At 32.9% G+C, this 22,317-nt stretch overlaps 2 protein-coding genes and 1 long non-coding RNA gene across 3 annotated transcripts in view; 2 read left to right on the top strand and 1 right to left on the bottom strand.

The window, feature by feature from the left end:
• LOC127734252 (universal stress protein Sll1388-like) overlaps window positions 1-7,975 on the bottom strand; it is a 38,709-nt gene extending 30,734 nt beyond the window's left edge. Inside the window, exon 1 of the mRNA XM_052244031.1 lies at window positions 7,711-7,975. Coding sequence (XP_052099991.1) covers window positions 7,711-7,780 — 70 coding nt within the window. The 5' untranslated portion in view covers window positions 7,781-7,975. The remainder of the gene's footprint in view (window positions 1-7,710) is intronic.
• LOC127734261 (uncharacterized) lies at window positions 907-5,845 on the top strand. Its single transcript, XR_007997489.1, has 2 exons — window positions 907-999; window positions 4,388-5,845. It is a non-coding gene; the product is annotated as an uncharacterized LOC127734261 (long non-coding RNA).
• A 3,933-nt stretch (window positions 7,976-11,908) lies between the features above and the next one.
• On the top strand, window positions 11,909-21,162 carry LOC127734246 (myb/SANT-like DNA-binding domain-containing protein 4). The gene is made up of 2 exons (XM_052244023.1): window positions 11,909-12,454; window positions 19,728-21,162. Exons 1-2 carry the CDS (start codon window positions 12,043-12,045, stop codon window positions 20,390-20,392), a joined length of 1,077 nt encoding a protein of 358 aa, XP_052099983.1. The 5' UTR covers window positions 11,909-12,042; the 3' UTR covers window positions 20,393-21,162.
• Window positions 21,163-22,317: the final 1,155 nt, after the last annotated feature.

Below are 22,317 nucleotides of genomic sequence, written 5' to 3'. Positions count from 1 at the left end.
ATTCTAACTTTTATAATCTTGAGAAATTTATCTTAAGACACAGGACAATAGAGTGATATAAATCATGTGTGTCCATACAAATTTAAATGACATAATCTGGGGTTATTTCCTTCTTAACGAACATCACTAATCCGTTTATTAATGAATAAACTAAATAATAGTTACATTTTTTTTAGCGTCCCCTTTTATGATATGGGGCCAGCCAGGGGAAATTTTTTAATCTAACCCTTTGGTAACACAAAAAGTAAACCTTGCTGAACCTCACCTGGAAACTCAATTGTAAATTGGATAACAAGTAACAAGCGCCAGTGCTGGTCAGTTTGAATTCGACCAGCACTTAATAAAGTTGTACTTTAAATTACTTGTTCTAATTACAGGTTCAATTTATTATTTTGTAGAAGAGTTCGGTGTTATAAATTTACTTTATTTAAAATGTTTGGTCAAATTACATAGTCTTGGTTTCCCATTCTTTAAAGTGGTTGAATGTCTTTACTGGTTTATGTGTCTGATGCACTCGCATCCTGCTTATTTCAGTTTACATATTTTTGCATTTCAAACTTGAGTTCCAAGTTCATGTAATTTTATATTTTAGATAAAGGACTAAGTCTGATTTTCTTATGTAAAGTCTTTTCTGTTTATGTACATATGTTTAGTATTATGTTTTTCCAAGTGTTTATAGTTTTGAGAAAGTACTAGACGCTTTCAAGAAACGATTTAAACAGTTCCGTTAATAGTAAAGTTTTGTCTGTATGTAGATACGTTAATTTGTGTATTTTATATTGTCATAACTACTTTTATTGATGCTCTAATTTCTATGTCAACATTATTTTCTTCGTTATACTTATTTTATTGTATCATAGCACACTACTGTGTATGTTTATCTTTTGGGTCTTTGATTGGAGCATGATCAGATTATCTCCCATTATTTGAAACCGCATTCTCTAATTTTTCGCGACCAAAACAAAAATGTGGAATTGTACAAATAGTAGGCATTTCTAGGTAAAACAAAGAGTTAACCGTTATTATTTATATGTTTTGGCAAATTGCACGATTCATATAATTCTATTATCAAACGACTAAATATAGTGAAAGGTCAAAAGTAAGGAAAAAAGGGGGTGTTCAGATACGATTTGCTATTTGGCATTGATTAAGGATTAGTGTACAAAGATTAAAGGTTATATAGATAGCAGGTTACTTATATTTTAATTATTTACAGTGTATTGTCTTTGAACGTCTGTCCAATTGCTTTTATTTCAAAATATGTTGTGTTTTAACAGGTTGGGAACAAACCCCATTTATGGTGATAATACATGTATATTATTATTACCCTTCTATAGAGGGATATAATTATAGAAGGATATATTTGTTAAGACTGGATTTAAAGCAGAACATGGCAACTGCGCATTTTCTACTTATTATGGCAGTAACCTGCAACATTGGATGCATCAATTGATGTACTAAATTTAATATGCACATGTCTAGTATACTGCTAAACTGATTGAATAAACAATCTTTTGTTCATCATAATTAAAAGCTGTGATGATCAGGTAAATTCCACTCAGTTATGCCTCAATGAACAGATTTCTATTGTTAGATTAAACATAAAATTTATAGATCAACTGTCCCTATTGTTAATGATCAGGTGTTCAGATAGGTACACAATAGATTGCAAGTTCGGAAAGAGTTCCATATGACACCCCCACGGAATAAACTGTAATACAGTATTGTGTTCTTTTAGTATGGTGGGTGTGCCATATGGAACTATTACCGCAACTTCTGTCACTTAAACAGAAAACTGGGCATCCCAATTTTTAGTAAAGTGCAATAATTGATACTTATAATGCTACAGATTATAGCCAATATCTAGAAAATGCACCTTTGCCATCTTCCTGCTTTAAATCCAGTCTAAACAAATATATCCCTTCTATAAAGAGAAAATTTTTATCCCTCTATAGAAGGATAATCACTCTATGCAGGTGTTATCACTATATAGGGGGTTTGGTCTCAACCTGTTTAATGCTGTCCAATTGTTTTTATAAGGATCATGCTTCTATTGCGTTATCCAAACACTCCATGACATCCTTGTTGGCGTGACCCAGTTTCCCCTATCTCTTGATAAATGTGAACATAATTTGGGGTGTTCAATGTCTTAATTCATGTATTATTTTACAGTTGATTTATTCATCAGAGACGCTATGCTTTCTTATTATGTTATGTATGTTTATATTGTAGAGTACGAAGACTAGGGTACATGTATTTTATTGTGACATGTGTGATGTACATGTAAGTTTACATAGACAGGGAGAAGATATTTTTGATGTATGTTTTAATTGGTATTAATAAAGCATATTGTTTAATATTCTGTATTTTTTTATGAAAGTCTTATTATGTAGGAAACAGTAACTGTGTGAAATAACTTGTACTATATTATTTGTAATGATTGTAGTCTGAAACATATTCATAATTGAAACAAATAAGTTTTAATTTACATTTAATTAAGTAAAGTTGGAACAATTACAATATTATGATTTTCTAGAAATATTGAATTACTGTCATTTGAATATTTGATAAACTATTTGAAGTTCATGTTATAATTTACCAGTTCATAGTAATAATCCAACTGGATGTCTTGTATTTTTGTGATGATCCAATTGTAGCAACTGTACTAGTAGATCGTAGTAAATCTCGTAGTAAATCCACGCACCTTGCTTGAATTTTATGAATGAAATGTACTGACATGCGCAGTGGAACCCATGTGTCACTTGGGACGATGTTTCAATAAAAACACTATTTTTACGTTTCGGCAACTGTTTTCAAATACTCTTTGTAATTCCTTTTAGTATTTGTAGTCAACGTCTTCAATGTTTTGTAGATGTTAATGCTCACTATCCTTGATATTTGTCATTTTGGTTCGCCGGTGACACACATAACTTTTGGCAATGTTGTTTACGTATTGTGACTTCCGGTGAAGTTTTATTGGTGTATTTTTAGCTACTATAGAAATTTGTTTAGTACCATGCAAAATTTGTTTATTATATGACTGTTACTAAAATTGTATATTATTATGATTTTTGTAATTTATTTGAGATTTCAAATATTTCGTTGGACAGCAAGCGCGCGATCCAACAATTTCCAACTTTGCCAACAATCCAACATTGACGTAATTTCGACGCTTGTTCGTCAGTTCTGCTTAAATCTTTGGTCGTTACAGTTAGTATTTTATTTCGCTCATCAGTAATTTTTGTCAAAATGGTTAATTTTTCTCACAAACTTCATTTTTTTGGGGGGGTTAAATTGTAAAGGAAAATAGTAAATTTAGCGTTTTCTAAGTTAGAAAGGAATATTTCATTTTTAGCGGACTCTTAGGAGCCGGACTCCTACATTTTTGATCTATTGCTTAAAGTATTTTATTCTTTTAGTAAATTTAGGAAAGTTCTTAAAACTGTTTTAAAATATCTTTTGGGTTAATTATCGTATTATTGCCGGCAAAGCTTTATTTCTAGTTTATCTTTTAAAGTTAGGATTATTGAAATTGTTCATTGTATTTCATGTTACTGTTAACGTTTGTTTTTTTTTCTTTCTAATAAATAAAATTAAATAGGAAAACATTAGGCAATTAAGGGATAATTTCCTAAAGGTCTAGAAATTATAATAAACAAAACAGTTTATTTAAGGTATAAATTGTATTTTATTGTTAGTTATTTAGGAAAGGTTCTGAATATAACTAATGATAATAAACATTTTTTTTTATATAACTGGTGAGGTATCAGTTATTACTATTTACAAAACTGTCAGAAAGAGGTATTCTGACTAAATTCACTTGAAATTAGTATTTTCTGTAAGGGTAATTTATTTTCTTATTAATATAGCAGGACTTTTAAGTATTTTTCTGACACACCAACATACAATTATATTGGTAATAGCAAGTGTTATTTTTTATTAGAATTGCACAGCCAAAGTTATCCTGCAATCTTTAAAATTATAATAAGTATCTCTTGAGTGTAGAGATAAATTATTACATGTATACTGAATAGATTCTTGTCATATATAATCTAAAAGTTTATAATTTAAGTATCTTACTACTTAAAATTGTTGTTGTTTATCTTGAACATGTTGAATATCAATGAAAATATCTGAGTCTTGAAATGAATAAAATATAGAAACTTATTTATGTGACTTTTAGCAAATGCCTATATTATACTGACCAGATCATATCTTGTCATACTGACTTAGCAATTTCCAAAACACTCATAATTTTGAGTAAAACTTTTGGGTCAAGCATTTCAAGCCCCTGCCCGCTACAATATGTTTGAATATTGTATTATATCAGTTTGAATCGATCAGCACTGAATAAAGTTGTACATTAAATTGCTTGTTCTAATTACAGCATAACACGCAGCAGCAGAACCTTAGATATAAGCAAAAGAGTCGTCACTTCATTAAATTGTCAATAACCCCCAGAACACACCCACAAACCTTGTTCACAGCTATAAGGAATACATTTGGATATTTGGAATTTGACAATACACATATTGAATATGTCATTGTGCTTTGGGAAACCGTGAATAATACTCAGCAGATGGACATTGATGAGGAAAGTGTCAAATACAGAGACCTTATTCAAGGAAATTTTATAGACAGCTACAGATATTTAACATATAAACGAGTATTTAGCTTGTTCTGGGTGAATGGATTTTACAACAATGTGACTTATGTCATGAAGATTGACGATGATATCACCATTAACATTCCATTTCTAATACCTTATCTTAGCAATAAACGAAACAAAACCAAGGTTTTAGAATGTTTTATTCTTATAGAAGCTATACCATATCGTAATCCGCGTGATAAATGGTATATGTGTTCGTCGGACTACCCCTTTGCAACGTCCTCCTTATCATGCTTATTGTGCAGGACCTTCCTCAATTATGTCCGCTGACGATATAAATGAAATGCTTGAAGGACAAAAAATGTGCCTTTTTGTTGGCTTGAAGATGTCTATGGTGGTGGATTTTTACCCTGGATTTTACGTATAGAAAAAGTTCATCCGAAATGTTATATTAAAGATTTAAAGCAGGGATGGGGTCGATTACTTTAAAATGTAATCGATTAGATTACAATTGCTTTGCTTATTTAATGTAATCGATTAGATTACAATTACTTTGCTAATTTAATGTAATCGATTACATTACAATAACACCTAAATTCAAATGTAATTAATAACATTATATTACTTTTCGTTAAAATAATCATGATTACTTTGGATTACTTCTGATTACATTGTATATTGTAATATTAAAGCATTTCTTATAAACTTTTATCCTTACGAAAAAGCTAATTTTTGTGAAATTTTGTGTTTTTTAAATCCTTAATTTATTCATCTAATTCAAAATTTAGACGGCTAGAAGCAGTGTTACATGCATAAAGTTTGATAGCATAGACAAGTGTCCTTTTCTGTGTAAAAGATATACATTGTTTTTATAAACATTTTACCCACCTGCACAATTAACAAAAAGCGTGAACAAATAATGCAAATTCAATTCAGTGGATTTATTGTCTGTGGGGATATAATTGACAAATCCATATGCTTTTGCAGGTGTTAATCACTACTTCAATTTTTTGACAAACAATAGTTGAGAATGGATATTAAAAATTAATTGTCTAATTGCAATATCAATGAAGTTATCAGTAGTTTATTATAATTATGTTTCTAAATGTTTGAAAAATTTCAATACTTTTTTTGTAATTTATTTTTATTTTATCTGAAAAAGCACCAAGCATTGTGATACATGAATACATAGATAATTTATAATACATGTATTAATATTAAATTTTTCAATAACAGTCTAAGGTTAAAAAGTTAAAAATGCTAATTTTTTATTATCTATATGATAATTATCTATTAGATCATACTCATCATTTATCACTCTGGATTAGAGTACATGAATATGTTGATATTGTTAATGATGGCATCAGCCTTCTCCTCTTGCCACATGCATCACTGTCAATACTATGATGTTGAACATGAGAGGTACCAGGAGAGGCCACCAGAGATCATTAACAGATAAGGGTCAGACAGGACATGTTGGACAGAATCACAAAATAAATAACAACAGTAAAAGACAACCTAAGTCAAGGGGAGATAATTCAAATACAATCAAGCAAAAACAAGTGTATCAATATATATATAACAATATCAATAAACATCATAGATAGCACTTTTATGATGCACACAAATCACTGTCCAGTTGTGATGCGCATCAACATATTATTAATTCTACATGAATTATTATAAAGCCTAAAGTGAGTACAAAAAAGAAAGATCTCTCCTCAAATGTAAACTAAGTTTTTAATCAATTCCCATTTACTATCAAATTTCTCTCTTGCTTTAGGGGATCTGTAAAAGGAGGTAGATATTTTTTCTATTTGGTAGGAATTTTTAATCATAGCTATCGCCCCTGTAAGAGTCGGTAATGAAGTGTTAAAGCGACATGTATAAATATAATACTTAACCAGAATAGTGAATAAGTTTAGGGAAACATCCCAAGACTCTGACCCAAGAACAATATTTTCCGCATTAAATAGTAAAGTCAGATTAGAAAACCTTAGATCTTTAACCTTTAACTTGTAGGCTCCAATTCGCTAAAAGAAATCTCATAGGGATTAGGATAGCATACCTGTATTTCAATACTGATTCTTACTTTATAAGGTTGATGTTAACAGTAATATCTGCTCATTTAATAGAGAGGATACTACATGTTATAAGAAAAACATTTAGAACTCAAACATAGGAAAGTTAACAAAACTAAAAGGATCTTTGATAACATTCGTGCCTATCACACGAGTAACATTTTCTTATCATTTACCATATTTATCGATGATTCCTTTGAGCTTGGCTTACAATTTATGTAATTTACGTTTTTATCAGTATCGAGTAATCGAGAATTATTTCAAATGGAAAAGAAGCCCAACAATACAACGTCAAAGTGGAATTATTTTCAATTTGTGGTAACAGTGGAGCGTGTACATATGTGTGTGATGTATTAAAATATACTTGAGATTATAAAAAAAACCACGCAGGTAGACAAACAGAAATATCCTAAGGCTTCATCTCAGTACTTTACGACAACGTCAATCTTTGGTAATTGACATACATGTCAAGGTTAAGCGGATTTTTGAATTTTTTTATTTGAATAGTATATGGTCAAATCGGTTCATTATTTGAACAGTTTGTCCTGACTAGCCGTTACATGATCCTACTTCAAGGCTGTGGCCTCATTTATTATCATTAAATGGCTTGCATTCTTTGGTATCCACGAAACTGACAACCTTGGTGAATGAGAAAATTGAAGGGATATTGTGTGTCTTTGATGAAAGAAAAAATATAATCTAAAGAAACATATGTTTGACATGATGGACATTTACTGATATCAAATAATATGTCAAAACTAGTTGTATTGATAAAATCCCTATGACATCTTGATACAACAGATGTCTATAAATGGGTCATATGGTCAAATGAAATGTAAATACTTTTCTTTTTTAAGTAAATGCCGAAAAATTGTAAATAAGCATCTTTAGTATTTTATAATGATTCGACTAAAAAATGTATGTTCACTAGGCAGTGAAAAAGAATTATATGAACTTTGTCAATCAAATGAGAAACTAAATAATCTGATAAATAATATTTAAATGATTTTAAAAACTTACAGTTAAATGCATTTTCTGCATGGTCACTTCCATCCATTGCCACCACAATAGTTCTCTCTTCTCCGGCCATTTGTTTATTTTATTATATTATTTCTATTAAATTTGATAACGAAATATTTATCAGGTCTAATAGATTACATACAAACATACGTAAGGCATCATATAGAGAAGGTCACTATCGACTGGTTTCCGTCGTTAAAACAATCAGTTGAACACCGTGTACCAGATAACATGATATGGTGCATCATCATTACATAATATCCTTCCTATAAAAGTTAAAACACAATTAGAAGTATGAACATTTACTGCTTTTTGACACACATGTCTTCAGATTTCAATCACCGAGTGATAATCAGTGGCGGATCCAGAAATTTTCATAAGGGGGGCCAACTGACTGCCTAAGAGGGGGCCCGCTCCAGTCATGCTTCAGTGATTCCCTAAATAATCAACCAAATTTTTCCCACAAAAGGGGGGCCCCGCCACCCTGGAAAACCGTCTAAATCCGCCTCTGATAATTACTTAAACGTGAAATGATACGGAAAAGGTGTTTGGATATATAACATTTAGAAAAAGACAATGATATTAAAGTTTATGCATATTTGTGGTTTTTCATAGCATTGTGATGACTAGTCTACTATATTACACACAGAGGTTCAGTAACGGATATTGGTAACCATGTATATTTATCTACACCAAGATGTCGTTAAACGAAATTGAAAACCCTGCATCTATCACGCTTTTCAATAACATATGGTCAAATCGCTGAAGGTTAAAATAAAATATAATTTACATAGGCGACAATGGTAGCTTTTTTTAGTTCCGTGTTTTCATTTCAAAAAACTGTCAAATTCTGAATTTTCAACATCTTTGGGTGTGAATAAAATTGCAAAACACAGTTCAACATTTCGACGCAGTACATAAAGAGAGCCGACACACTAAAAACAAATGAAAATTATGCGATTGTTTTCTACAGAACAAAATAATATCGATCAATTATTAATTATTTAAACTATTTAAAAAAAAATGCATGTAAACATGTTAAACCTTGCCAGATTATGTAGTACCTGTACATATCCAAGCTAGGCAACAGTAGTTTACCGATGAATAATTTAATTTTGGATGTAACACGTCTTCTGATTGGCTGAAAGTGTTTTGTCTATCAGCTCATAGACATAATTTTGTCATGTGACCGTGACGTCATCAATGTTTTTATCATGATTTACGCCTTTTTGGAATTAAATTATAAGGAATGACTGTAATATTTTTTCTGTCTATTCGAAATAACCTAAAAATTGTGGTGCACACCTTTAAATAACCCGCTACGCGGGTTATTCAGTGTGCACCACATTTTTGATGTTATTTCTTCATAGACAGAAAAAATATTACAGTCATTCCTTAATTAAATCTCAAAGATACGAATCAAAGTAATTAACAAATAAACTGAGGGAACTCTAAAAGGAGCAAGACCGAGTGTGTTTATGTATCATAATGGCTTGATTTTTAACAATTTACCAAATGTTCAAAAACGTGTGTTTCAATACTTTGATTATATAGGTTTTGAAGCGTATGGGATATAATCGCATACGTTTCAAAACCCTAACAAAATCAAATATACCTTTTTAGCTTACCTGGCCGAAAAGACCAAGTGACCTTTTCTCATCACAAAGTTATGATAGATAGAAGGAAACTTCATACAGCAGAAATGATCAGCAAGACTAGATCTACAAATAAGTCATCATGGTCAAAATCGTTAGACTTCTCCTTATCGGAGTAATTGCCCTTTAAGGACCATTATTATCGACTTTTTTTTGCAATTTTGCCTAATGTCTGAAAAAACTGTAATAGATAGTTAGAAATTTAAATAAACAAAAATGATCACCAAGACAACATAATATTAACGTAATATTCTCATTTCTAAATAGGTCTTTTGATTGACTGTTGCTTGCTTAATTTTCAATGGCAAATATTTCATATGAAAATAAAGAGATGTGGTATGATTGCCAATGGCAAATATTTCATATGAAAATAAGGAGATGTGGTATGATTGCCAATGGCAAATATTTCATATGAAAATAAAGAGATGTGGTATGATTGCCAATGGCAAATATTTCATATGAAAATAAGGAGATGTGGTATGATTGTCAATGGCAAATATTTAATATGAAAATAAGGAGATGTGGTATGATTGCCAATGAGACAACTATCCTGTAGAGATGTGGTATGATTGTCAATGGCAAATATTTCATATGAAAATAAGGAGATGTGGTATGATTGCCAATGAGACAACTATCCTGTAGAGATGTGGTATGATTGTCAATGGCAAATATTTCATATGAAAATAAAGAGATGTGGTATGATTGCCAATGGCAAATATTTCATATGAAAATAAGGAGATGTGGTATGATTGCCAATGGCAAATATTTCATATGAAAATAAGGAGATGTGGTATGATTGCCAATGGCAAATATTTCATATGAAAATAAAGAGATGTGGTATGATTGCCAATGGCAAATATTTCATATGAAAATAAGGAGATGTGGTATGATTGTCAATGGCAAATATTTAATATGAAAATAAGGAGATGTGGTATGATTGCCAATGAGACAACTATCCTGTAGAGATGTGGTAGGATTGTCAATGGCAAATATTTCATATGAAAATAAGGAGATGTGGAATGATTGCCAATGAGACAACTATCCTGTAGAGATGTGGTATGATTGTCAATGGCAAATATTTCATATGAAAATAAGGAGATGTGGTATGATTGCCAATGAGACAACTATCCTCTAGAGATGTGGTATGATTGTCAATGGCAAATATTTCATATGAAAATAAGGAGATGTGGTATGATTGCCATTGAGACAACTATCCACCAAAGTTCAAATGAGGTGGATGTAAGCAATTATAGGCAACCGTACGGCCGTACATGCATATCAAAGACTAATACATACTAATAGTGTATTCAATAAGTAGGTTCTGCAAGATAGGTCGACCATGGTGGAAGGTTAACACTTTTGACTGTCAGTGGAAAATAAAGGTAATTCTATGCTAGATGGGGGTAGACATTTTGCCACTTAAAGGTCCATCGGAGAGTTGTTGCAAGGGTTCTTTAACATGCATAGATCGTGACACTCACCCTTAACGAGGCATCGGATTTAACGCCCATATTATAACCGGACGTGGCTGGGTATTTATACATCTCACACAGTCAAACGGACGCCCCACTTTAACAAGGATTTCACTGTCGAGCGGGAGAAGTTCAGGGATAATCATATTTCTAAATCTTGTACAAACACAAGAATATTTAAACTAATTTTTTCATGTATTTTTTTTATATTTAATTCAACGAGGATCAGTGGCGGATCCAGGGGAGGGGGGGGGGGGGGTTCCGGGGGTTGGAACCCCCCTTTTTTTGGCCGATCAATGCATTTGAATGGGGACATATGGTTGGAACCCCCCCTTTCTCCTGGGTTTGGAACCCCCCCTCCTTTTTAAAATGACTGGATCCGCCCCTGAGGATGTAGATCTTTTAGAAACATCAAGTGTGTTTTAGGTAGTTTCTATTTAACTTGTCAATAAACTCAATCTCTCTAGAATTGTACAAGGTGCTAGAATAGTCTTCATTTAAATTATTTAGTAATCCTGTTAAAGCACATTAGTATTGTGATTGTTATTATATCTTTGAACCAAAATATGCGAAAATGCCTCCACTGTCTCTAACGTTCGGCCATGCTTTCACTTCTCAAAACGTCAACAACTATATATCATAATGTCATGAAATCCTTGTATATCTTTTATACCTATCATATGACCCCCTTTTCCGTTATACAATTGAAAAGGGTAGGGTGTTTACTATCATTGCACAAACCATAAATTGTTTGCACTCAAACACAACGTAATTATACATTCGACTGCAACCTAAGATAGAAATACATCTTGACGTAAAATCTGAGCGTAAAATTTATTCTTTTGTAATGTGTATTTCATTAGTATAATCAACAATAGATTGGAAGTAGTAGGGATTACATTTAAATTATTCATCACATTTTAATGTGTTCTTTAAACTCGTTAATGGTCTCATTATCCCGACATGGTGTTATATTAATGGTTAGCAGACGACATAAATCGATCGCATCACGTTCTACTGAGTCATTAAATTAATGTATCGTATTTATAAAGTGATTTTCCATAGCAACGGACTAGTGAGCTCATTAAATAGTTAAGATACAACTCTCAAGGACAAAGAAAAGGTTATAATTTGTCTGTTGAATAATTCTCGTTATGAAATACTCGTATAAAGTGTACACCTGTTAGAATTTAGAGGACAATAACATGGATACGAATAGACGCTTTGATCAGTTTCCGGGTTATATGTTTGGGAAGTCGAAAAGGATTCGTAACAAAAACTGGGAATTGTTAGAAATACAAGTACTCAAGAAAATGATTGACAATCACTACGAACTTCTTAATTCGCGCCACACTAATGCCATGATAAATGCTAGGAAAAATCTTGTTTGGAAAAGAATAGCTGATAGTATCAATGCATTAGGATTACATAGACGAACCGTTAGGGAATTGAAAATTAAATGGTCTAACATGAGATTAACAGAGAAGAGAAAGTCATCCGGAAGTCAACACACAACAGGTTCACAAGATTATGATGCCGAACGTACAGATGATGTAGTAGATATTTCACAGTCGTCGTACGAGTCTGAGAGCCAGCTTAATTCACCGGTTGAACAAGGTTTGTACGACATAAGTTTTAGATATTTTTAGCTCACCTGGGCCAAGGTGCCATCAACCATATGAACTATTGATATCACTTGGTGTCCGTCGTCGCCCGTCGTAGACTTTTATGAAATCTTCTTTTTTGAAACCACCAATTTTAACCGTACGACTTTAATTGTCCATGATAAAGCAAGTGATCTTTTGTCCAAGCCAACCATTATGATCAACCAACTTAGCCTCCATGCATAAATTATACAATAACTATTATGGAGAGAGAAAATCTGTCCGGGTAAAACAATCTTCCGAATGTCATGCTCTTATATATCATTCGAAAATGATCAGATGATTCCTTATTTGAGTTATTGTCCCTAAAATGAATATTTTGACATATTTTAGCGATATTACCCATTCACATACACGTTTTTTTCTTCCGAGTCCTTACAGATCACAAATATTCACGGATGCTTAGGATTTGGCCACTTTTACCGCTTTAAGAGTTGTTACGAGCTATTAACCGTTTACTACGGATTATTACGAGTTCTTACGATGTAACTACGGCAAAATTTCAAGATTGGTACGAGTTGTCATTCTATGTTGTAGAGTAGATATTCAGAGATTTGACTTCTATGACTTCTTAATTACAACTGAAAATGGAATGTCCGATTTTGCAGCTTTTGTATCTTTCCCCAAATCGTGAATAATACGTCAGATTACGTATCGTTTCGTAAAGCACTTGTAACTACACGTAAAGTGCTCGTAATAACTCGAATAAAATCGTAAACAACACGTAAGCAGTCGAAATAATCTGTAAACTTATCATTACGGTATTAAACAAATCGTTTAAAAAATGTTACGAGTCATTTACGGATTCTTGCGAGTAGTTTACGGAACAATCGTAAGAAGATTTTTGACATGTCAAAACAATTGCCTCCCCTTTCACGGTTCCTTAAGAGAGTCTGCAAGTTGCGACGTGTTATTTACGGATACCAGCGAGTTGCTACAGAGGCTTGCGATTGACTACGAAGTGGCAATTCGTAAGGACTCGTAATAAAAATCCGTGTTTGTGAAGAGGACATTAGCCTATACTATATAGTATTTATTAAGTTATTATGGATAATCACAAACTAGAATCAATAAATTTAAAAATCAGGAGTATATGATTTACACAAATTATAAGAAGACTGAAACCATTGATTAAATCCTGAAAGGAGTTATTTCCTTATGATGAAGATTCTTTTTTTGGCAAGCATAAGCATCTTGAAAGGTTTGAAATAGATAGACAAAAACTGTATGCAGCAAAATTGATTAGCATTATGCAATCTACAATCAATTTGTCTGTTTGAATGTAACAATCAATTGACTTCCTTTACATGTTATAGTTGTTTTTTCCCTTAGCTCACAATTTTTTACAACTTTTCACGTTATTTGCCAATTCGCTTGAACTTTGTTGGATAATTTTGAAAACGTTATTTAGACAATTTCGAATAGTTTTGATAGTAATTAATTAATCATTAGAAATTAAAGGATTCGAAGTTAAAGGAAAATATGGTATTTATTACACATTTTATTTTCCTACAGATCATATACAACAAACATATCACATCAGTATCAAGATTAAGTTACAATAATTTAGCACACACGATACACATATCAACAGTATAGTACAAATAATAAACAACACATTACATACACGGTGAATTGTAATACATTTTTGTTCACATCTTTGTCTTTTGGTCTTTATGGAGAGTTGACCCATTGGCAATCATACCACATCTCCTTATTTATATATTGATACAATTGAAACTATCAACTGATTCATTAGAGACAGATTTGTACTTGAATAACCCAATCTTTAACCTTTTCTAGAGTTTTTTTTTATCTTTAGCGTTTTCCCCTTTTATCCATGTTATCATGAAAACTATGATACATACAAAAAACTGAATACAACAAAAGTCATTTGCAATCCAGGATCTACAAAAAGTATAATGACTGAAACCATTTATTGACTACATTTGTACCTATAATAGGACTAATTGCCCTTATTGAATGAGGATAACTGACCTATACAATGACTGATTGAGTCTTTGATTGTTGCTTGTTCATCATTTAGTCGCAATTATTGCATGTATATTAAATACGAGAAACCATAAATAGTTCACAATAGACAGCTTCTGCGAGAAATCATGACTGACTTCAAATGAGGGCATGTTGGAGATAAAAACAGAAATTCAACCTTGCAAATGTGACCATGAAAGAGTTGTTGCAAAGAAAAAACGTATTGTTCAAAAATACTGTTTTGAACAGGACCATCGCTATAATAATAGGACTGCGCATGCGTGACTTGATTGACGTCTCTCTTTTTGGCTCTGGAAGAAAGTTATTTATTACGAAAATTAGGCAGTATCTGCCATTGAAAATCATACTTATAACTTTGTAAACAGGTATTGTTTTGACACACCACAAAAAATTACACTGAAAATTCATCAAATAAAGAAATCAAAATTTTTCACATAAATGAATGAAAATTACAGTTGCCGCCCTACGATCACATGATCAAACATTACCGGAAGTAAACAAACAGACTATCAACTTTTATTTTCACTTTTACGCTATCGCTAAAACTGTTTATTAATGAGGCTTTTCTCTAAACCTGTACTCCTGAGTCGCCCAGGAGACGAAGACTAACAACTTCTCAACTAACAGAATTACCCTCTTTTCACAGCTCCGAACTTCGAGCACTGGTAAAAGGTAAAAGGTAAACATTATGCATCTACATTATACCTCGTTGATCTTGTCCATCACATGATTAGTAATTACCCAACTAGATATATTTAAGCCAGTATATACATGTCAAGCTCGTTCTATCACCAACCAATCAAACATTCGAGCAACAGGTGTACTTGCCACCCAGCTCAAGGTAAACAAAAGTAGACCAGTAAGTAAGTACATTTTTATCTTACTATTAGCCAATGCCTTTGACACAGAAACTAACCCAGGACCCAGAACACCAAAATGGCCCTGTGGTACTTGTGGCAAGGCTGTAACTTGGAAGACAAGGGCAGTATGTTGTGATAATTGCGACATATGGTTCCACATAGAATGCCAACATATCCACACAGGTGTGTTCAGATTCATGGATGCTAGTAATGTGTCCTGGGAATGTATCAATTGTGGAATGCCAAATTTTTCTACTGCTTTATTTAACTCCACCTATAGTATTGGAACAGAAAATCAGTTCTCAAACTTAAGCACAAGTTCTTTGGTCAGTAGCCCTGGTGTCCCAGTGGCTACCTCATCACCAAAACTAAATGAAAAAAAACAAGACATCCCATCTAAAACAACCTCGTCTAAATTTAAAAGACCAATTAGAGTGGTAAACATTAACTTTCAATCTATCTGTAATAAAAAACCAGAACTTGAAGAAATTATTAACTCTGCAAAACCTGATATAATCACAGGCACTGAAACTTGGTTAAATCCAAATATACCATCTCATGAACTATTTCCACCAAACCTTTACAATGTGTATCGAAAAGATAGAACACAAAATGACAAAGGAAAAAGTCACGGCGGAGTATTAATTGCTATTACTAAAGAGTTTATCAGCTCCAAAATAGATGAATTCCAATCAGATTGCGAAAGCGTATGGGCGGAAATAAACATTTCAGGCACCAAAAAGATCATTGTCGGATGTTATTACCGACCCCCATCAGACGATGGAACATCTCTTGAAAATTTAAATATTTCTTTAACAAAAATTAAAAACATCTCAAATTCTAACATATGGCTTGGAGGAGACTTTAACTTAGGCCATATTGATTGGTCAATTCCATCCATTGTTGCTGGAAAACCAGAACAAAAATTACACCAACAACTCCTAGACATAGCTTTTGACCATAATTTACAACAAATGGTAGACAAAGAAACACGCAAAGACAGAATTCTAGATCTGTTCTTCACTAATAATCCATCTAGTGTAAATAAAATGACAACTTTACCACCAATCGGTAAGGCAGACCATGATATAGTATACCTTGAGATTGACACATGGCTGAAAAGGGTACGGGAACTACCTAGAAAAATCATGAAATTCAATAAAGCCAACTGGGGAAACATTAAAAAAGATCTTATTGAAATATTAACAACAATACAAGAAAAATACAAACTCAGTAATGTAGATGAATTGTGGGAAAATTTTAAGATAGACCTCATAAAATCTATAGAAAAAAATGTACCACACAAAATGATCACATACAAACATAGATTACCTTGGGTAACAGACAAACTACGTAAGCTTATAAACAAGAAAAACAAAGCTTATCGAAAAAGGAAGAAAGATCCAGAAAAATACAAAAAGTTGAAACAAACAGTACAAAAAGAACTACGTACAGAATATTGGAAATATATTGAAAAAATGATCTGTGATATACCAATAAACGAACCTGGTCAATATGAAACATCAAAATCAAAACCAAAAAATTTGTTCAGCTACATCAAAAGCACACGATCTGATAACAGTGGTGTTGCACCTCTGAAAAAAGATGGTAAACTCATTACAGACACTGAAGAAAAAGCGAACATTTTAAATCAACAGTTCCAATCAGTATTTACAAACGAAACAGATGATAACATCCCAGACAAAGGCAGAAGCCCCCACCCACAAATGCCAAAGATAACAATCAACGAATCAGGTATTACAAAATTACTGTCAAACCTTAATCCACATAAAGCTTGCGGCCCTGACAATATCAATGGCCGTGTCCTTAAAGAACTAAAGGAACAAATCTCACCAATCCTTACCTTAATATTTAAAAAGTCGCTTGAAACTGGAGAAACACCTAAGGACTGGAAACATGCTAATGTAGCCCCAGCCTTCAAAAAAGGGGAAAAATACAAACCCGTAAATTACAGGCCAATATCTTTAACCTGCATATGTTGTAAGCTCATGGAGCATATCATTACAAGTAGTATCATGTCTCATCTAGAAAAACATCATATATTATACGATCTTCAGCATGGCTTCAGAAAATCAAGGTCGTGTGAAACACAGTTAATAGATTTTATTCAAGAACTAGCACAAACAAATAATAGCAACACACAAACTGACTTAATCATAATGGACTTCGCTAAAGCGTTCGACAAAGTCTCACATCGTCGCCTCCTATACAAGCTCAACTACTATGGTATTGAAAATAACACACTAAATTGGATTCAGGCATTTCTACATGACAGAACACAAACAGTCGTCATCAATGGCATTTCTTCCACCTCAGTACCCGTAACATCTGGTGTACCACAAGGAACAGTATTGGGCCCAATCTATATAAATGACCTACCTGAATATTTACAACATAGCAAGCTAAGACTCTTTGCAGATGACAGCATAATTTACAGGGAAATAAAAACACAGGATGATTGTCATAAACTGCAACTAGATCTAGACTCAGCAGCACGATGGGAGTCAGATTGGCTCATGGCATTTCACCCTGATAAATGTACCAACCTTACCATCTCACAAAAGAAAAATAACTACCGGCATAATTACATCCTCCACAATCACATTCTCGAATCAGTAACATCTGCAAAATACCTCGGCATCACCTTACAATCCAATCTTAAGTGGAACAAGCACATAGACAGTATAGTATCAAATGGGAACAGATCACTTGGTTTTTTAAAAAGAAATTTAAAAGTTACTAACACAGAAATAAAATCAAGAGCATACCAGGCACTAGTAAGACCCAAACTAGAATATAGTTGTAGTGTCTGGGACCCCCATATGAAAGATCAACAGACAAAATTAGAAAATGTGCAGAGACGAGCTGCTCGTTATGTACACAACAACTACGATTACACGAGCAGTGTCACAAACATGCTAAATCAGTTGAAATGGCCACCACTAGCTGAGAGACGCCTAAAAACCAGACTTATTTTATTTTACAAAGTAATACACTGTCTTGTAGCCATTCCATCGCATATTCTTGAACAAACAGACAGCAGAACAAGACAAAACCATACTCAGACATACAGACACATACAAACTTCCAAGGACACATACAAATGGTCGTACTTCCCGCGAACAATTATTCAGTGGAACTTACTACCACAAACTGTTATTGAAACCGCCACTGTTGACAGCTTTAGAGATCAGCTAACACCAGCTGTTCTCTCTAGCTTCAGATAAACAAATCCAAACCAAAACATGTACATAAATTGCATATTTTTTAATCACAATCTGTATATACAAACACTTAAATTGTTAGTAAATATTTTTATTAATTCATATAAAAAAAAATTTTTTGTCAATCACGCATGCGCAACAACATGTATTCTTCAGTATTGAAGCCTTGTTGACCTAAAAGAAGAAGAAGAAGAATATACATTTTTTTTTACCAATCACAAAAATGATCATCGATGCCGTCCATACTGTTACCGTAGTTAAGCGTCTTAAATTTTAAAGTGAAAAAAAAACCGAAAAGGATAGCCACTGCGTCGGGAAATTGTAAATAAAACATTAATAAACAATAGTGTATGTAATGATTCTAGCATTTACTTAAAGCAACCTCAAAGTTCTAAATCTGACGATACAATATATATGCCCCTTCACTATTTAAACAACCGCTGTATTATCAGATATAATATAGCAAAATCACTAAAATTGCTGACAAACATGTTGTTTTGTGACAAGGACACAACGTTCTGTCCATCAGAAACTAAACGACGTAGGTCACAGTACGGCTTCAACAATGAGCAAGATCCATACAGCATAGCAAGTTATAAAAGGCCCATACTTGACAAAATGTAAACAATTCAAACGTGAAAACAAACAGTCTGATTTATGTATAAAACTTATTTATTAGATGTTTTAGTTCGAAAATCAGTACGGATCAACTAATCGTAACAAAATTATGTTGAAATAAATTTTATATTGAAGATTGCATAGTAAGCACTCACACCTACATTTCATGTTGGATTTTTATGACATTTATAATTTTATATCAACTGATCAAAGACGTGTAACAGCAAGGTCTTGCAGATTTTAATAATGAGCGCGACCCAGCGCCGATAAACAATTTTTCAGGAGTTATGTCCCTTGGAAATATAAATTTTTAAATGGAACTTAACATTGTAATCGATCTCTCGCGTAAATTATTTTTTTTTGTAGGATATTTAAGAAAAAGTTAAAAAAATATTTTCGAGTTGTTGCGCTTTGACAGATACAATATGCGCATTGTTGTGGGGGGAATTGGAAAGCTTTTGTTTGTAATCTATTTTGTTGTTTATTGCAGGAATAACTCAAAATCAAGTAGATGCAATCGTTTCAAATGATGTTACAAGTGATAAGAGTACTGTGCAACCGCAACAACTTTCCTTATGTGACTCTAATATTATCCAGAACCATCATCTTGGAAATGCTAATGAATCAAACAGACTTCTTTACAACGGGAGGCTGAATACTGTTGAACCAAGCTTGCCAGTTCAAAAGCAACACTCAGTTAATATTGAAAATGAAATGTCAACTAGTCAAATAGCATCATGGCCTCTTGCCGAATATTCGTCGGATCAAGTCAGACAGAACACGGGTGAAAGCAATATTCTGAATTCGTCCAAAGACCATGTTTTGGACTTTAGTCAGGATAGAATCTATTTGCCCGGTGTAGTGATAAAACCAGAACCAAATAACTTCCAACAAATGGCAAATGTGAAGGACACAGTTAGCTCTGTATGTAGAATTCCTGAATTTCAATCGACTGCCATACAAACGGACTGGAAATTATCTGGTGTTGGAGATTACGTATGCCCATCTTTATCCGTTTCCGAAAGGGATATCTCAGCCATTAAATTCGAAATTTTGAACCTTGAAAAAGCAAATCTACTTTTGAAAAACGAAAACATGGAATTACAAAATGCCAAGTTAAGATTGGAAATATCTAGACATCAAAGTGACGTATAACATATAGAGCTTAGATGCCTTATATTAGTACATGTTTAAATGCAAATCGCCATGCTCTATGACATATTCCAGATTATCCGTTTTAATTTGTCGTCATAAGAGTAGAGTCGTGTTTAAAGCTTGGATAAACTGCAGTATTTATAATTGGTTGCCGTAAGGGAAAGTCATCGCTCAATATGCAATTCCATAGACATACTCTTTTCTTAGCAAATGCATTAATACTACAATATATCGGTTAATGCCTTTCATCTCGACATGAATTAACAATGCATCTAGGTATTGTCGACGACAAATGGGTTTAACAGAAATATGACAACCAGGAACTGACGTTAATTCAAGAAATATCGTAAATGGTGAAAAACGAATAATCTTATGAAATACCATTTTACAGTGTATTTACAAAAAAATAATGTTAATTTAGTCGGAATGTCTGGTATAATAGATGATGATGCGAAATAAATATTAACAAGAATAATATTTGTATAGTTCGGAGAAAAGTTCTAACATGTTGTAAATGACGTGAAAACATTAAATACTTTTATTTCCCCCTGTGGTTTATCATGAATTGTGTCCAAGAACATAATTTGCAGGTGGCAATACACTTTATTAAATAGGTAACGATCTTTCTATGTCATACATATTGTACCGTGTTGAGATGGGTATCTCTCACATAAACAGATTTTGTACACTCCACATCTGATATCACTATTCTTTAATTAAATCGTATATGAATAAATACTAAGTTTCTAAAATCTACGTAATTTGTTCTCTGGTGGATAGTTGTCTTATTGGCAATCATTCCTTATTTTCTTATTTTTTTATGAATAAATAACGAATAATATTATACAGCTTTTCCTTATTCATGTTGTTAGCGAAAACGTTCACAAAGAATTGTTCGTACAAGTGCTGACCAACTGGAAAATTGCATGAATCGATCAGGTTCTATATCATTTTGCTCAGGAACAGCATTTGTAACTTTGACATTTAAAAAGATTGTTTGGTCATCATCTGGAGCAACGAGTTGAAGTTCGTTTTCGTAAGTTTCTTTCAGTTCCAGTAAGCATCCGCTCTTGTCGCACATCATTCAATTGACTTGAAGTAACATATTTCCGGAAACGTTCTCTATTGACGACGTAAACAAAGAATCTCATCGTCTTATTACTTATATTACCTAAGAATAATTTGCTGTCTTTAAAGAATTTCTAGATATTTATGGGTAAATGTAGATCATATATGATGCTCTATGTGATTTTATATTTGGTTAATGTTTTCTGAATGTCCTTGATGAGCATTACTGCGTCCTCCTTTGTTTGGCATGATTTATGACTATCATTTCCGTAGAGGTTCCTTATCACAAGATTTGTCACGTGACTGTCTAACCTGAACCAAAACGCTGTAACGGTTTGTGACGAGCAATCTTTGAAAATATAATCTGTTTGTTAAGGGCTTATACAGCTGCACGTCGAATGATGTGATAACTTGTGGGTACAATAGAGGGACGAAAGATACCAGAGGGAAAGTCAATCTCATAGATCGAAAACAAACTGACAACGCCATGGCCAAAAATAAAAAGACAAACAGACAAATAATAGTACAGATGACACAAAATAGAAAACTAAAGACTAAGCAACACGAACTCCACCAAAAACTTTCGCTTTCCCAGGCGTTGCGTACCACTACTACCAGGCGTGCGGAGGTATGCCATATTGCTATGGCATTTTCGATTGATGACGTGTAGCTTCTTGGTAGTAGGATCACCGAGATGAAGCAATTGACTTCTAGTTATGTAAAATGTTTCAAGCACTTTTATGGTTTTTCGTTAAGATTTCAATTCATTAGCTGTATTATGAGAGAGGGGTTCGTCCCAAATCGACCGTTTCTGACACTTATGGGCAAATTGGGAGCTTTCCGTGTTTTAAAACAGG

This window comes from Mytilus californianus, unplaced genomic scaffold (assembly GCF_021869535.1).
Source record: "Mytilus californianus isolate M0D057914Y unplaced genomic scaffold, xbMytCali1.0.p SCAF_3, whole genome shotgun sequence".
Classification (NCBI taxonomy): domain Eukaryota; kingdom Metazoa; phylum Mollusca; class Bivalvia; order Mytilida; family Mytilidae; genus Mytilus; species Mytilus californianus.
The sequence above is the reverse complement of the archived record's forward strand: the minus strand, read 5'-3'. Positions and strand labels throughout refer to the sequence as shown.

What these genes read in the sequence shown, in the direction of transcription:
- LOC127734246 (XM_052244023.1), top strand. Translation starts at nt 12,043, where the DNA reads ATGGATACGAATAGACGCTTTGATCAGTTTCCGGGTTATATGTTTGGG. An exon ending in TAATTCACCGGTTGAACAAG is followed by an intron (nt 12,455 to 19,727) that starts GTTTGTACGACA and finishes TGTTTATTGCAG; the next exon opens with GAATAACTCAAAATCAAGTA.